Source organism: Biomphalaria glabrata, chromosome 7 (genome assembly GCF_947242115.1).
Source record: "Biomphalaria glabrata chromosome 7, xgBioGlab47.1, whole genome shotgun sequence".
Taxonomy (NCBI): domain Eukaryota; kingdom Metazoa; phylum Mollusca; class Gastropoda; family Planorbidae; genus Biomphalaria; species Biomphalaria glabrata.
Genome location: NC_074717.1, coordinates 20,702,427 through 20,720,628, shown reverse-complemented (window position 1 = coordinate 20,720,628; position 18,202 = coordinate 20,702,427). Strand labels below are relative to the sequence as shown.

General features: G+C 33.7%; 1 protein-coding gene across 9 annotated transcripts in view; it reads left to right on the top strand.

Annotated features, from left to right (window-relative positions):
* Positions 1-10,139, top strand: part of LOC106072235 (FH1/FH2 domain-containing protein 3-like) — a 187,610-nt gene extending 177,471 nt beyond the window's left edge. For 8 of the 9 annotated variants that reach the window (XM_056036671.1, XM_056036672.1, XM_056036674.1 and 5 more), the window contains 7 exons: positions 1,311-1,472; positions 2,520-2,638; positions 2,979-3,053; positions 3,140-3,332; positions 3,727-3,847; positions 4,362-4,523; positions 7,199-10,139. In XM_056036671.1, coding sequence (XP_055892646.1) covers positions 1,311-1,472; positions 2,520-2,638; positions 2,979-3,053; positions 3,140-3,332; positions 3,727-3,847; positions 4,362-4,523; positions 7,199-7,272 — 906 coding nt within the window. In that variant the 3' untranslated portion in view covers positions 7,273-10,139. Of the gene's footprint in view, positions 1-1,310; positions 1,473-2,519; positions 2,639-2,978; positions 3,054-3,139; positions 3,333-3,726; positions 3,848-4,361; positions 4,524-5,016; positions 5,040-7,198 lie in introns of all 9 variants that reach the window. The other variant, XM_056036670.1, reaches the window with a different exon arrangement.
* Positions 10,140-18,202: the final 8,063 nt, after the last annotated feature.

Below are 18,202 nucleotides of genomic sequence, written 5' to 3'. Positions count from 1 at the left end.
AAACATAGAAATACTTTTATAGCAGATTTCATTTTGTTTATACAAGAAAATTAATAATGTTTAAAAGTTGGTAAGTTCAAATACCCTTGACCCAATTAGAGCTCCTAAGCCTAACCATTATTCCTGAGCTACTGAGACCACCACCCCCCTCCCTCGTTTTTTTTTTTCTTACAATTTTTGAAGCACTAGATGTAATTAAAATTATGATTTTTGGTATCAATCAAGCTCTCATTGTCTCTTTCTTTTCTTCTTAACAAAATTCTGATTCAAAAGAGTCTTAATTCAACCAAATGTCCATCAACTAAAGACCAACTGTTTACTTAGCTGGTTCATGTTTATTGCAAATGTTTGAAGACATTTTTCTTTTAACCCTATCCAATGTAATTACACAGGGACAGACATTTGCAATAGCTAAACATAGGTTTATTTCTGAATGGTTAGTTGTTTTTTAATCATGTAATATCAAATACCTAAAAATAGGCACAGCAGCATAACGCCACTTTGGACATAACCAAAAAAATGAGTCAAGAAGTGTGGTGGGAGTCAATTTTATTTGTATTTTCTTTTTGTCATTCAGTTTTTAGACTTGATCTTTTCTGTGAATTTCATGTTCATTGAATATTTAGTTATCATATAAACTTTATTTAAATCAAGTTCAAGTTAAAGCCAACTTCTACACTTTTGTGCTGAAAAATGAGAATTGTTTTTAAATAATTATATTCTAAAGCTGGCCTACCCATTTCCCACTGATTCAAATTTTTTTTGTAAAAGGTATTGCAAAAAATCTTTTGACTCTTAATTTCAAATGTATAGAATATGCATCCTATATAACATCCTGCTAGACCAAAGCCTACCCATTTTGTGGAAAAAATCTTCAAGCTAGTGGGAAACTTGGCACAGATTCAATTGATAAATCCATGAGAGTTCTGAATGGACAATTGAAAAATGGAGTTATTCCAGTTTTTGTGCTGTTTGTGAAAGTGCATGTGGTTCAGTAAACAAGACTCCTGACTTTGTGTGGCTTTGTCTTAGATGTTGCCCACATTAGACCTGACGTCACATGGCTTTTTCTGAGATATAGCCTGTGTGGACATACTAGAACCTAATACCACAAACCATTACCACGTACCATTAGCCATTTATTCATTCAGTTTATTATTAATACAAATACAGAATCCTTTCTTAACTGATCCCCTCTACTTGGTCCTGAAAACAAAAAAGTTGGCTTTAAATTGAATAATGTTATGGCTTCTAAAAGCATGAAGAGAGTAGACTACCAAGAAAATAACTTCAAGGCGCATCTGTTTCAGGTTCATGCATTCAGTGTAGAGTTCCTGCAGCGTGTGCCAGAAATAAAAGACACTGTACATAAGCACTCACTGCTCCATCATTTGTGTACACTCATTATTGAGCAATTCCCAGACTCCACAGACTTGTATTCTGACATTGGGCCAATCACAAGGTGTTCCAGGGTGAGTGCTTGCTTACATAAACTTTATACTGAACAGCCATATTAAAACAACTTAGTTGCTAAAATTTTATATCAAAGTTTTACAGAAATGTGAATCTCATTTGCACAAGAACTAACCTTCAATTTAAACTTTGTTTTTAATACTAAACGTAAGCTACTAAAATACTCAGAACAAAAACAACAAATACATTTTTTTCTTTTTCTATTTGCATTTCTATTTGTTACTTTCCAAGTGCCATTTATGAATCCTCATCATCAAATTCCATTTGAGTCAGGGCTTGAGAGGCTCAAATCCTCTTGCAAAATCCCTGGACAGAAACCCTGCTGTCTTGCGTAGTGCATATAAGTCAGCGTACAGGTCGAGAATTTTTGGTTTCCCAGAACTGTAGAGATGGAGATCAGCAAGTCTGGGGCAGTCAAACAGAAAATGAGACACTTTTTCCAGTTTTCTACAGCAAGGGCACAGTGAGTCAAAGTTGGGCCATAGCTCTGAGAAATATGAGCCAACAGGACAGCTGCCTGTCCTACACTGTGCTATAATAGCTTGCTCAGGCCTGGACAGCCTCCTCCATAGGGAAGTGTGGTCAGGGCGCCTCATGCACTCCTAGAGTCCGCTGGCTTTTTGGGACTTGTCCCAGCACTCCAATCACTTTCACTTCCACTTGCTATTTATGAATAGAATAGACTGCTTTAATCTGCAAGGAAAATCAACTTTGCACTTCAAGTGAAGTGTACTCCTAAGTGAATCTTTTTTTGTTAAGTAACATGTGTAATTTAAAATTGGTGTCTTTTTTGTGTGAACCTTTTGTGGTATGGTGAACTCTATCACTTGCAAAAAAATAGTAATTAGTAATGCCTAATATTAGATTAAAATATCTGTGCCATTGCTTATAATTGTAAACCATCAGACTTATAGTTTTCTGAACTTCATTTGGAATCATCCAGTAGAGTTGTATTATCATTGACATTTGATCAGTGTATGTCATTTATGTGGTACTGAGGCGGGGCTTATATTGTTGGTAAAACTTGATGGTTTTGTTTTTTAAAGGTTGATTGGGAAGAAATTGCCAGGAAGCTGGACAAAATGGAGTATGATTGCAAAGCATCCTGGGATCACCTCCGTGCCATTTTGAAACATGACGGCAGCTCTACAGATCTGAAGGGAAAGTGAGTCAATAAATACTTGTCAAATAAAACTGAAACATTATTGTTTGTCATTACTTGCCTTCTTTTTGTGTCTGTAAAGTTGTGCTCAAGACTAATGTATTCTGCTTGCCAAGACATTATCTCAGTTTATTGTCATTGTACATTTGGTTTCCTTTGTGAAGTGCTGTATAACAAACTTCAGTAGGTTTCTGATGTGGGATCTAGATTTTACCTGTTACACTATATAACTTTTTCAAAAGTTTACACTATAATAAAGTTGTGCTTCTTTATGCTCTTAACATTCTCAACCCAAAGTTTGTGAATTTGTTTTTAAATTCTATGATAATATTTCCATTTCTAGAATGTCATTATTTCTGGCTGATGCAGCTGAAAGAATCATGATACTGCACATTATTTACAGGAGAATTTTAAACAGGTATTTCTGTCTGTTTCAAGTCTGTTTACTGGCATTAATGCTAAAACATAATCAGGTAACCTAATGCCACTGTGTTCTCATTACAGATACAGCAAGCTGCTACTGTTTCTTGGCTTTGCTGTTCATGATGCCAGAGAGATGAAGATCAACCACTTCTGTAAAGTCATCAGTGAGTTTGCTCTAGAGTACAGGACCACAAGGGACAAAGTCTTACAGATGCTGCAGAAGAAGGCAAACCAGAGGGAGAGAAAGAAGACCAGGGGCAAGATGATTGTTGATGTGAGTACCCAGTACACTTTAGGGTCTTACACTGATAGCAATATCATTTATTGATGTGAGTATTCACTAGTGTACTGGAGGTTAAGAGGTTATTACTTTGATAGCAATATCATTTATTGATGTGAGTACCCAGTACACTTTAGGGTCTTACACTGATAGCAATATCATTTATTGATGTGAGTACCCAGTACACTTTAGGGTCTTACACTGATAGCAATATCAGTTATTGATGTGAGTATTCACTAGTGTACTTGAGGTTAAGAGGTTATTAATTCTTCTAAAAAATGAACTTTTATTTTGTTTCATTGAAATTTAAAAAAAAATACTTTCATAATTTCTTTCTTAGTATGCAGTCTTATAATCTTGAATTACTCTATGATACTTATTTTCACAGACGGAAAATTTTAAGGGTAAAGATGCAGCTAATGATGATGCTCTGAATGCAATTTTGAAAAATGGATACACAAGTGCAGATGAAAGAGGTTTACCAGGACAGAAAAATCGCAGAAAACTAGGTTAATACTTTCTCTTTTTTTTCTCTTTTTCTTCATCAAGATAAATAGGTCATTTGTTGGTTATTAGTAGATATAGGTTTTATCAATTGTAAAATGCAGTGATCTGAGAAATCAACCATTAAACCTTTTTTGTCTTACCATCTACTTGAAATTTAAAGTACAAGGTTTTTACTTTTTGTTTAGGGTACCTGGTGGCTGAGTGGTTAAGTGCTTGGCTTCTGAACCAGAGGGGTTTTGGGGTTTGAATTTCAATGAAGACTGCAGTTTTGAATCCAGATTTCTTTGGACCCCTCTGAGTCAAATTCAAAATTTCTTGCCTCCATCGGGATTCAAACTCAAGTCCTCATGTTAGGTATCGATGCAGTAGATGCCACTGGGTCTCGCATCCGACTAATTCTTCAATATATTAGCCAGTTTTTATTTGTTGTCCTTCTTGGCATCATTTAAAATGTGTTTACATCAGCCTATGATATGTAGCCACTAAAGTTCATGTTGTCACTCATCCATTGTACAGATGCCAGGTCCATGGGCTCCACTAGAGGTGGCATGACAACAGATTCTGACATGTATGACACTGGTGATGATGAAATCTTAGAAGCTTGTGTCAGGACTGCCACTGCACCCACATCTCGACCACAGCGGGAACGAAAGAGGTCTCGCAGTCAAAGAAAGTCTTGTAAGTATCAATTCAATCTGCTGCTCTTGACATGTTTTTACATCACAGCTCATTACTTCTTAATATTTTCGTTTTGAACTGAATCTTTTCACAGAAATTTGTTTTCACTCATGCATACTTAAATATTTTGTAGTTTTGTCATTGGTATTTACTTTTTGGTCTTTATTGCCATCAACTCAAAGATCTTACAGTCAAACCTCAATATATAGGTCATACTGGTTGACCATTTCATTCGATTATTCCAAATTCATGTCGGCTAAAAGATGACTGTGGCTAAAAGCTTAAAGTGACTTTGTCCAAAATCCATCATGTGAGAATAAAAGACCACTTTATGTGTATAATCTTTAAACAAATTGGAATCCATTTCATTTCTGACTTTAAGATTTCAGTGTGATGAATTATTTAGCACGACCCTGTATAAAGAGATTTGACTGTATGTTTCTACTTATATTTTGTGGCCAATGTGACAATTAATCTGTCCTCTTCTCCTCAGCTTTTTGGGACAGTGATTTCTAGGTAACAGACTGATACTGTCTTGTCTCAAAAAATTTTTTTTGAATTTTAAATTTATTTAGTTTTTTTTTTTTTTTTTCTGTTGTTTGGTTTATTGCTAGACACTTTTTGTTGTTGCTGTCATTGATGCATTGAAGTTTTGTTTGATGGAAATGTTATTTTTGTTACAACTTATGCCAACACTATCCACATTAAGGTTGGCCTTTTTACAACAGAGATGTTTTCTTTTGAATTTGAAAAATTATTCTGGCTCAAATCTTCATTTTAGAGAATAGTTTAAATTTGGGTATAACAAAAAATATGTGGACTAATGTGATTTGTTGATTGCTTGAAGTTGGCAGGAGTCCTGTGACCAGCATTGCAAACTAGTGTTGAACTTTCCTACAGTCCTTCAGAAAAAAAAATTAATCTGGCTTCTCTATTCTGCATGGCTCTAATGATGATGCTTTCATTAATCCTTAGTCTTCAACTCAATTAATTGTAATTTTTAGCTCTAAAATATATTTCATCTTAATTAGAACATTTTTTTTGGTCTTTTTCATTTCTTGAACTTATTGTACACTTGAGTTAACACAAGAGTCGAATAAGATTCAAAGCTTTTCCATTCATGTAATCACTTTTTGGTTAATGTTTTTTTTTTTTTTTGGTTATCTGAATTTAATCTGATTAATTAGTATTTTATGAACAAGTAGGTTCTCATATCTGCATGTCCAGTGCTCAGAGAAGTACTAAGGCATGTGATGGTAGATGTACTTTTAATAACTTTACTAAAACTATTTCCTTACCTTTTTTAAAAATACAATAAGTACAAAGATCCATCTAGTACAAGTTATCTTAGTAGAAGGGGGTATACCCATCCTAGTAATAGTAATCTGAGATTTCAGATTTTCTGTTAGATACATTTGGACAATGGCATTCAAAGTTAATGACAGTAATCTCCTCTTTGTTTTTATTTTTGATTTTTAAGAAGCTGTTTACATTCCTCAAACAATAGACTAAAAGGCTACAGGAAGTGAGAAAAAGAAAACAAAATGAAGATATGTGGTGGCAATATAATGGAAGCTAAACAAAAATGTCAGACATAGGAAAGAGAAAGTTGTGGAAAGATTTTGAAATAATAAGACAAACTAAACAATGTCAAGGACATCATATTAAAAGATCACTGTTGCCAACTAAATAGTATAATTGATCCTATCCTATAAACTACAGACGTTACTTCAAAAAGAAGATTTCGTTCTACACATGTCCCTAGGTCCATCTAGTCATGCATTTACTTTAAGCTACATGCAAAAGTCTTTTGAACTTTGATTCTACAGTGTTGATTAGTGCACACACAAATGATGAACTGGTTAATTCAAATACTTCCCTAACCCGTACACACCAGTACACTAAAAGCTTGCTATTTTTGGCGGAATTTAAATCTCCAATAGAAACATTAGGGATTGATTTTTTGTCTCTTGCATTTCTTGTTTGAAATAGTGTGAGTTTTAGAAGATCAAAGAAACATAAGAATCCAGATAATAAATTGTCTTCATGAGGTTTGTGCGTGTCCATTCTGGATCCCAGCATGCAATGTTTGTTTCTATCTACTTCTGTATTTCTGTTCTCTCTATCCAAATGCAATTAACAATTCACCTTAGTAGATCTCTGTATCTTTTCAACAACTTGCTTTTTTTTTTATATAATAGATTTGTTTTCCATTACTGTTACATTATATGAAGACTCTTTTAAGATAATTCAAATTAGCTACAGAATATATTACTTCTGTTAAGTTATCTATAAATAATATGTTTTATTTTTGTCTTAAGTTTTGAGTTTTAAAAAAAAATGGAATAATCCTTTAACATTGATGTTTGTGTAATTATAACTGTAGCTCAGCCTATTAGAATGTTCAGCATCTGTCTTTACCATTGATCTATCTTTACAGTAGGATGTATCATATAGACCTTGTCATTAGATCTTCAACAAAACAATTAATGGTCGTATAGCCAACTTGTAAATAGTTTTTTAAAGTTGCATTTTTCTTTAGAAGCATTTTGTTCTACAATCTTCCTTTTTGTTTGAATAAAGTTAATTTGTCATCTTGTTGTTATTGTTGTTCTTTTGTCTGCTTTTGTGTTTATAGTTGGTCACTGGTTTATTAATTTTCCTTTTTGTTTCAGTGAGACGAACGCTGAAAGGAGGCCTGGACTCAGAGGAAATGATGGTGATCAACTCCTATGCAGATCATGTTTGACACTGTTAGGTGTAAATCTTCACTAGATCAGGACTGATCTGTTTTAATAGATCTACAGAACTTTGAGCATTATACGTTTGGTTACTAATTTATCTGCATATTATTTAGTAGCTAGAGTTTAAAACTGGTAGGCTGACTTTGTGTTTTCTATCACAAATTACTCTGAAAAAGTGTTATACATCAGATATATACATATGTATTTATAATATATAATTCCCATTGTTTCTCTAATTCAATGTTTATGCATTTTGTTCATATAAGCTATAAATTGTACAGTCCCAAAAGAAAAAGACTGGATCAAATTGAATGAAGTCTTTCACAGAATTCTTCTGTTGAATTTCAAACATTTAGCGAGATTTTGTTTTAGCCCTTCGATAGTAACAAAATAAATATACTTTTGTTCATTATTTTCTTTGTTTTGATGATGCAGCTATGATGATTGATCTTGAACATAACACAATGTAGCAATGTTTAGCAGAATGATAGTATCACATTATTTCATTCATTAGAAGAAAGTTTTTTTAATTTCTCCTAAAACTTGGTTGCTTTGCTTGCTTATCTTCATGTACATTGAGTGTGGCATCATGGGATATATATATATCTGTATATCAGCATCCACGTCATTGACGTAGCTATTTAAATATTTATATTCAACCTATTCATGTGCAATATGGCCACTGGCCCTTGGGGCTCATTTTTTTTTTTTTTTGCTTTGAGCAAAAAAAACAACTGTAATAGATCAGTAAATAGTTGAAAAGCTTTTTGTTAATATTTTAATTGTTTGGTTATGAATACACATTTTTTGTTCATTTTTTTGTTGCTAAAGTGTGTAGTTGAAGTCACTGGAGTTAAAACACTCTGACTGACAACCCAGTTTCTTTGTTACAATGCTGTTGACTACTGTTCATAAACTTCCCACTTTTGCAATGGTTTTAGTTTTGTCTTTCCACTAGATCTGTCTCATTGACCTTATTCATTTTGAATGTTTCATTCAGCTTCTTATGCTTGCATGGAAGACTTGTACAAAAACACATACACTAAGAAAGATATAGGTAATGTAGGTGCACACTTAATAGGTATACCCATATTTTTTTATACATTCATTTTTTGTCACTGTTTGCTTGTGTTCTGCTACCTGGTTCAAGAGATTCAAATATCTCAACACATATCTTTAACTAAACAAGTTTTTGCAAATCTTTAATAGTTACATTTTGTTTTCTGTATTTCTAGCATAATTTTTATCACATCTGGCATCAAGTTATTTTATTAGGTTGTAAATTTTATTAGCAGACAAGTTAAGGGAATCTCGATTTTATTGAAACAAATTGTCTGGACACATGTTCATTTTAAAATATTATTTAACCAAGTTTTATATTGCCTTATAAGAGTCTTCAAGAAGTCAAAATACATTTTTTATTAGATGAAATAAATCAGATTTTGTGGACATAAATGACAAATAAATAAAAAAAATAACAGCTTAAAATTGATCTTTGATTTTAATTTAATTTTATAATTTTATGAAAATTTAATGAAATGGATATTTTGTCTGGCTTTGTGTCTAAGCAGTATTTGAAGACAAAAAAAGATGTTTTGTAAATGTTTGGATTTGCAGCCGTCCATTGCCTTGCACAGTTTTTGACTCAAGTGCTTTTCATTTGAACACAATGTGTTTTCTATGCAATAACTATTTGTAAAGTTGCACATGTGAATATTTATTCATTTAAAATACAGTGATATGTTTATATAGCGAATCAAATCTAGAGCAACTTTGTTGTTTAGAAAAGAGTACTTCTATAAATAGTTTCTAAACTATGATTACTCTCTGAAATGTCAATATCGTTATTAAACTTGTTCTTATATCTTATGTTTGGACAAACTAATTATGCAGAAAAACAATATCAAAATAATTGTTTAAATAGTCATAATCAAATTGTTTTCACAACAAATCTATAGGATGAGCTTTAACTGTTTGGACTTGTCACTTGATGAAGTTAATGTATTTCTAAACCTGAAAAGATATAAAAATGAAATGTGTATTTTTATAGAAATACACACACTTTTGTACAATTGATCCAAGTGCTCTTTCAGAAATGTCTTTGATTGATGTCATTTTGAGCAGCAATGGTTACCTTGACATTCAAGCAATTTAATGTTTACATTGCAGTGGTAGGAGACAATTGGTCTTGAAACAAAACATAAGGTGATTAGGATTCAAATCGCTTGGGTAAAAAATATCTGGGGGATTGCCTTGAATATTTGTGAATGAATTCAACATTTTGTTCTGAAAGTGTTACCTAGCATTCTGTGGTTTTGTTTTAGGTTTCACAAGATATTTTTCAAGTTGTATTTGCCATTAGTTCAAATGTATCTTTTCATCATTTGTTTTTTAACACATTTTTTTTACTTTGTTTGTCAACATCAAGCGTTCTTTGAATTTCTTTCCTAGTCATAATGTTTCAAGTGAAAAATGGACATCTAACCATGTGTCTCAAATCAATGGGACACCTAACCTTGTGTCAATGTTTTTTGTATTGTATTCTGTGACTAGTTTTAAAATGGATTGATCTGGTCTAGTGTCTAGTTGTGTTTCAGTTCTTCACTGTAGAGTTGGACAGTGATCCTTTCTTTAGAGTTGTGTAGAGAAATAGCACAGCAGTTGACTTCCCTTAGCACTCAAGTTTTAAAGTCTTTTTTTTTTTTCTCATGTTGAATTGTTTCATTTGTCAAAACAAATATTACAAACAATTTTTTTAAAAACTCTGTTGACTATTTTTATATATATCATTTTGTCAAACTGAAGTTGAAAAAGAAATGTCATTTTCTTGAAAAAAAAATTTTTTTTACATATAAAAACATATATAATCATTGCTCTAGTCTTTTGTTGTTCTTTGTATATCCTTGTCATGAAGTGAGTAATAGATAGTAGGCAGTAAATGTTATCACTTCAATTTGGGTAACTGATGTGTTTGACCAACCATTGAGGGAAATCTTGGTTGTTTAACTCAAGGTTAGGTTGGTATTGTTGATTATTGATTAGAATGACCTGACTAAATAGCACCACTATTTATTATTTACTTTCCTTAGACGCTATGATCCTCTCACTTGTCTGGACCATGGACCAGTTGTTTATCTGGATAAATGTTACAGTGATCGCTTTTTAAATGCATAAAAAGAAAGTTGTTCTTGAATTCAACTCAGAGCTCAAGCCTCCTCAAAGGGACTAATTCAACTTAACAACCGCATCAATCAAGTACAATAGTAAATAACCAATTGTTAATTAATTCGTTATTTTATTTTATTGATTTTTGTTTTGTCAGGTACAGGGAATAGTGTGCAAAAGTTCAACTTATCCAAGATTGAGTGTGGAACAAATAATATGTTCAAACCATATACGTATATATAGTACTCTAGACTGGACATGGAGATTTTTAACACTACAAAAAATGTGAAAATTTTGTAGAAAGTTGGATCAAGGCGTTGTTTTGTAAAGTAACCAAAAGAAGTTTTTTTTTTTTTTCTAACTCTAACCAATGTGACATATAATTTAATTTCTAGATCTAGTAATTGAAGATAAAAAAATAAGAGTACTCTCGTCTTATAATTATTATTTTGCAATTTTTAGATACATAATCTAGAAAGATCTAGGTAATCAATCTATTTAAATGTACATAAGATGATTGAAATCAACATGAATTATTTCCATCTAGGATTTTTGAAACATTATCTCAATGGAAACAAACAGGAAATAGGTTTGTTTCATATATTTGCGTCAATATCCGAGAAATGATTTTGCATTTTTTCTAAACTTTGAAAACTAAAGATCATTACTTTTCTAAGACAGAATAGATTGATTGGGGCGACTCCCCTTGTGTTAGAGCCCGAAAAAAGAGTTTACGTACATATATGTATAGGTCTGTGACTCGATCAATCGCGGATAAGAATTTATTTCCAGTTTCCAATCTAGATATAATATAGGCCTACGTCTATGGTACAAACATTTTCCCAGACAGAGCTGATATAAGCGTTGTGAAAACTGGATGACTTAGGACTGGCTCTAGAGACCTGCAAAGTGAGGATTCAATCAAAGATATCTAATTTGTTAAAGTTGGTATCATTCCCTCATATTAAGCCCTAATAATGCTCCACCCATGACACTTATCTTTCATTAGAAGGCAATATAATCATAAAAAAATATTAGTCGTATCAATATTATTTTGTGTTAGTAGGCCTACATTGCTTTAGGTTTATTACTCAGCACAGATATTATACAGAGATAACAAAACTTCAACTTATGATATTTTGTTCCCTTATGTGGAAGTCCTATCAAAACTAACGTAAGTATTTTGTACATTCGGACATACATGTAACCTACATGGGCCTATCATTTGGGTAGATTATTACCGTCTCCTAGACCAGGGGTCGGCAACCTTTTGAGTCGAAAGAGCCAAAAATTAAGATTTACACAATTTTAAAGTTTTAGAAGAGCCACAATTTTTTTTTCTTGCCAACAATAAAGTACTCACACAATTTTTTTTGTGAAAAAAAAAAATCTATTTATTCATATATAAGTAGTGTTTTTCACAACAAATTAGATAATATATGCATGGGCGTAGCCAAGGGGGATTTTGGGGTTCACCCCCCCCCAAAATGAAAAATCCCCCCCCCCCGGCAGGGGGGATCGGAATTTAGTGACTGATTTTTGCTTTGATTTTGTTTATTTTAGGTGAGATTTTAATACCAAACCATCACTTGCCCCATCACAGCCAAGGGTTTTTGAGTTTAAAACCCTTTACCAGGGGGTTTTGAGCTTAAAACCCCTACAAAGGGGTTTGAGTTTAAAAAACCCTACCATAGGGTTTTGAGTTTAAAACCCCCCACCAGGGGGTTTTGAGTTTAAAACTCTCTACCAGGGGGTTTTGAGTTTAAAACCCCCTACCAGGAGTTTTAGCAGTTAAATCCCCCTCTTCTATAAAACAAAACCAAAAAAAAAAATGTAAACGACAATCCCCAAACTCCAAAAGCACAGTTAAGGAAGATTTTGATTTTAAAACCTCCTCCAAAATTTACGATAAACCCCCTCTTCAATATAAAAAAAGTAAATTACACTATTAAAATTTTGAAGGGGTTTTGAGTTTAACCCCCCTCCCTCCCGCTTCAGTAGGGTTTGAAAAAATACCTCTTTAATCTAAAAAAGCTAATTATGCACTCAAAATGTTATGAGCGTAGCAAAATTTGTTTTGACTCAGTTTTGAGTTTAAACTCCCCTCCAGTGGATTTTAAAGCTAAAAAATACCTTTTCAATATAAAAAAAAGCAAATTACACACTCTAAAATCTATGAGCATAGCCAATAAGGGGTTTTGAGTTTAACCCCCCTCCCCCCCCCCCCCCCCCCCGCCATCGGGGTTTGAAGCTAAAAAATACATCTTCAATGTAAAAAAAAAAGCAAATTACGCACTCAAAATGCTATGTGCGTTGCCAAAAGGGGTTTTGAGTTTAAACCCCTTTCAGAGGGGTTCGATGCTATACCTCTTCAATAAAAAATAATAATAATTACACACTAAAAATATTTGAGCGTAGCCAAGCCAATTGGGGGTTTTGAGTTCAAACCCCTCTCCTACAGATGGCTTTTTTTTTTTAAGTTTAAAACCCCTCCAGATGGTTTTGAGTTTAAAATCCCCTTACAGAGCGTTTTGAGGTGGAAAACCTCTATCTTCAATATTATTCTAAAGCAAACTACAGTTACCAAATTCTATGACCGTAGCTAAATGAGTTTGAATTTAAAAAAAAAAAAAACTCCAGAGATTTTTTAGTTTAAAACCCCCAACAGATAAATTTGACAATAAAACTTCCCTTTTCGATATAAAATCTAAAGCAAACTACAGTCACCAAATTCCAATAGCGTATTCAAGAGAGGTTCTACCAGTGGCGGGGCTCCATTAATAAAGTGCAGTGAATAGTCATCTGCGAAATTGAAATGTATCTAAATCAAGGAAATCCTATGCCGAACTGGGAGTCGACCCCTTAATAAGATTTCGACAGAGCGTCGCATGAGGTTTGCGGGACATGTTCTCCGACAAAATGAATTACGCATAATAAGAGTTGCGATGACATTCTATGAAGTACAACTTGGCGCCACACATTTATGGAGGTCCTCAGAGCAGGTGGGAAGAGGCTTCAGACATTACCAGTGACAATTTTTTGTGGAAACAGCTTGGCGGCAAATGCGCCGAACGGTGCGGGAGGGTCTAAGTCTGTAAGAATAGCACATTAGGTTTTTTAAATAAAACTTTTTACTAGCAGGAAAATGCACTGTAGATACCTCAGAATATGCATTTTGTTGGCTTTCAATAGCTGCTAGCGCTCCCCCAGACCCTCTTGCTGGCAATGGCGGGGAGTCATCAATTTTTCCACTAACTCCAGGAAGAAATTCTAGGGCACAAAAGAGTCAGAATGTAATAAATATTATGTACATACACACACATACATACATATAAATATATTTTTTGCGAGGGGGGCGGGGGTGGGAGAAGAAAAATCTCCCCCAAACCCCCCCCCCCCGAAAAAAAATCGAGGCTACGCCCATGTATATATGGCATTATTAGATCATTATTTTTTTTATTTTTGTAACAATTAAAATAAAACATTTACTTACAACACTAACTTGTACTAACTAACTAACTTCAAGAACTAACACTTAGACAAACAAATTCAATGGGAGCATTGGCTTTGCATGGTTTTAGAAAGTTTGGATAAATTTGGCTCATAACTTATTGTTTTTAGTTTCAAATACGAATCTTAATTTTCATTTGTGAGTTGGCTTCTTACTTTACTTTTAATTCTATTCCTGCAAGAGAACGCTTGCTCGCACGAATATGTCGATTCAAAGATACGCAGCACTGCAAAGGTCAACTTCGTCACCTTACTTTAGCAATCTAGCAGCATTTCTTTTAAAGCTGTCCACTTTTGTTGTGTTTAATACATTTCTGGACCTGCAACACTTCCAACTTGATGTTCAACTCAGTCAATTGTCCACCTTATAAAGCTTTACTTTTGAAATCAATCCATTGCATTTCTAGAGATCCAGTATTCATTCCAAATGGATCAATGTGGATTTCATTACTATTTGTGTTGAGAGGATTTACTATGAATGCTAGAATGTTTGTTGGTTTTGAACAGCTCAAATCTATTAAGAAATTCATCTTTGGTTTTACTTTTTATAACTGTGCTGAAGTAATTTGTGTCAAAAGTTTCACTGATTTTATCGCGACATCTCACTTGATTGGGAAGAAGGAGCTCGGAATACTGAGTCTCCATTTCGTTTCAAGTTTAAACTGACGATGGTAGAGTGCTTTTGACAAGATGCTGTTAACAATCTTGATTACCAAATTTATGACCTCAACTATTTCGGTAGGAAACGTTTTGGGCACAAAGTGCTTCTTGTTGTCAATGAGACGTAAGGATTTCGTGGTTTAGTTTTCTCCGAACCATCGTAGTTGCCCCCCCCCCCTTTATTTTTCCTGCCACATTTCTATCTCCAAACGATTTTATTCCAATCGATCTTATTGTCCTCAAGGCGTTTTTTTTTTGCAGGTTTTTCTCTATCTTCACCTCTAGTTTGTCATGAGAGCGGTAGCAATTCTAGAAGTTCTTCTTTTAAACCTTATGAAGACATATACATAACAACCTGTGCCGTGTCTTTATGTCACAAGACTCATCTGTATAGTTAATCCACTCAATCCAGGAAGAACAATAAACATCCTCTAAAAGAATGAAGGGTCAAGAGTCAGAATGTAATGAGACAGAAGAAAGTTCAATATCTTCTACCCGCAAATATATTACATTTGAAGACATTTTTGGCTATTCTATCGTGTATTGTTTTAGGGGATAGTTTTGTTATGTTTTTTCCAAGATTTCTGGTTTGTTTTCTAAATGAAGAAAAAGTTCTTCAGATGCATGTAGGAAGCAGTCTTTGTGCAAATTCTAGTAGTACCGCAAAGCTTGCCAGATTAACATTACTTGTAGTTTGAGAAGATAATCGCTTCTAAGTCATTTACTTGAAACAACAAACTATACATCACAGCCAAAGCTCTGTGATGTAGATGCCAATTTTTCTTGCGTCAAGAAAGCGAATTAAAACCTACATAGAAACATTCGACGACGGCCGAGAGCTTCCGTCGGACTGTCAACAGTGACGACGCTGTAATGGGGGAGGGGTGTGGTGAAAAGCGAGTACAAGTGTCTCAGAGATAGACTCGGTGCCTAATCCTCGTCAAACGATTCATAACTATTTTAAAAAATGTTTCAAGAAGATAAATTATATTTGCTTATGGAACTAAAGAGCCGCATTTTCACATCCAAAGAGCCGGATGTGGCTCGCGAGCCACAGGTTGCCGACCCCGGTCCTAGACCAGTGTTTCTCAAACTGTGGGACTTGACCTGCCGAGAACGTGGGTTCGCAATGGGACTAAACAATTGGTTGTATTGGCATTGTACTCATAAATTTCAACACAAAACTTATTTTACCAAGATTGGATTGTGTCTCTGACAGCCGTCTTACGTTTCAGATAAAAAGATCAAATTTCTCCCGAGCTGTACACCACCGTTCTTTTCACTGATCAAACCAGAGGCCCGCTACAGGAAATGTTGGACAGTATAAAGATGATCGCATGACGATCACACCGAAAAGGGACGCACTTAAACCACTTGTAATCTCAGTGTCATTCCCTAATTTATTGGACATAATCTGACCTTCTGGATCGGAAAGGGGGAGGGGAGTCACTTAAGATTATGTTGATACCACGGCCGACTATATGAGAATTGTGGCAAATGCCAGACAAGGAAAAACACTGGTTTGACCGTTATAATTTTTCAAAATATAATAATCTAATAATTAAATTTTGTCTGGAGGTCTACACATACAAGAGAGGTAATCCTGGCATTATCATAGAAAGGGGCAAACACATAAATATGAAACTTTTTGGCGTATGCTATTCGTTTTTAGTGAAGCTCCATTGCATTGCCATTACATTTCTACATTTGCTTTGCAGTGATGCCAAAACAAACCCAACCCTGCCACCGGAACTTCTGCCCACAGAGTATAATGAAACCTCAAGGCTCAGCTCCATTGGGCTCATCCATTTGTTAGATGTGATACAGTCCGTGACGACCTAGTAAATAATGTTGAAGTGCCCAGAGTGAAAAAGGATTATCTCCCTTGTCTCACTGTTCACACCTTCACGAAAACGTCAAAGATTGAACAAAGCAAAGATGACTGGGATAGAGACACTTTCTCTTTGAGATTGTTTACAAAATGAGAACTACTTTACATCAATATGACATTAATGTAACACAGATCTAGTCAACGTAGAGTAGAATCAAACATTGGGTTAGCCTATGTTTTGTACTCGTTGTGTTCCAACAATCAAACAATCAAAAAAAAAAGTTGATTTTCATACATAAAATTTATAAATTGCGATTTACAGCAAAATGACAATGTGGGACACTTGACACTTTTTAAAAATTTATTGATCAAATTACTCTAAACTTTATATGTATAATCCCTATGAATAACCATAAAAAAAAGTGGTTAAAATTGTTTTCTTATAATGGTTGTCATGGCAACGGCCGCCATATTGGATTTTTGTTTATCGTTTTTAAATCGCTGAGGCTCTAAAACTATTGAAGCTATTGCCAAACAAAAATATACAATGTGTAAATCAATCATACCGGAACATTTTCTAGCATTTAGTTTCTAAATATAGTAAAACCTTTTTTTTAATAAAAAATTTTCTAACCTTACTATAGAAAAACATAATTTTTTTCATTTTTCAAGTATTTTATTGCAATTAAGACAAAATATTAATTCAGACTAAGAAAATGTAAGCAAGAAGTTGTACGTGGTGTAAGTAATAAGCAGGACAAGTTTGATTGAATTCTATGCAGAATTAGTGAAGGAGTAGTAAAAAAAAAGTGAATAAAAATAGTATTTTGAGAAAATCGAAAACAACGAAACAAAAAAAAAGTGAATAAAAATAGTATTTTGAGAAAATCGAAAACAACGAACAAAATTGGAAAAGAGACAGCTGTATATACCTTACAAAAAAAGATATTAAAAAATAAGTAATTATTTGCCAATCATGAAAATGATATTTTTATATCCAGAAATGGTTGGGCTATTTAAATTAGGTTAAAACTGAAAATCGAAATTTGTGACCTTTTTACCTAAATTTAGTGTCCCACATAGCCTTAAAGTACGTAAACTGTATCTCAGAAGTACAGGGGGAGTATCTACCAATAATTTACAAGCTATTTTCCTTGTTCGATATCAAACAAAATAATTAATTACCAATAATTAAGTGAATAATTGAGTAGTTTTGTTTATTGATTCATGTTTTGTTAGAAACAGTAAATAATTGTTTAAAGTCTCAACTTGATCGGAGAATGTGTGAAGGAGAAATAGCGTGAACTCTTCTTGAAGGGGACTAAACCCAACACATGTAGCCATCTCTGTGAATACTGAAGTAGGCCTATTCGTTTCTTTGTTGCTATTAAATAACAAAAATTAATTACCAGTACCTAATTGTCTAGTTGGTTACTTTTTTAAAATTTGATTCATGTTTTGTCTATGTCAATGAATAATTATGCAAAGTTTCACCTTGATCCGAGAATGTGCACACTTTTTACCAGTCAGACAGAGTTGATATAAGCTTTGTAAAAAAAAAAATAACGCATTTCATCTCATCAAGCATTGCACTTCTATGCATAAGAAATGTCAATATTGAAGATGAAAGAACATGTCAAGTAGACTGTACTGTAATTGTTTGGCACCGATCTATCCTACGAAAGTGTGGATGTAGTTTATGTATGGTTTCCGAAAATGTCGAACTTAAGAAAGAAAAGTGTCAGTGATATGACCCGTTATGACCAGAA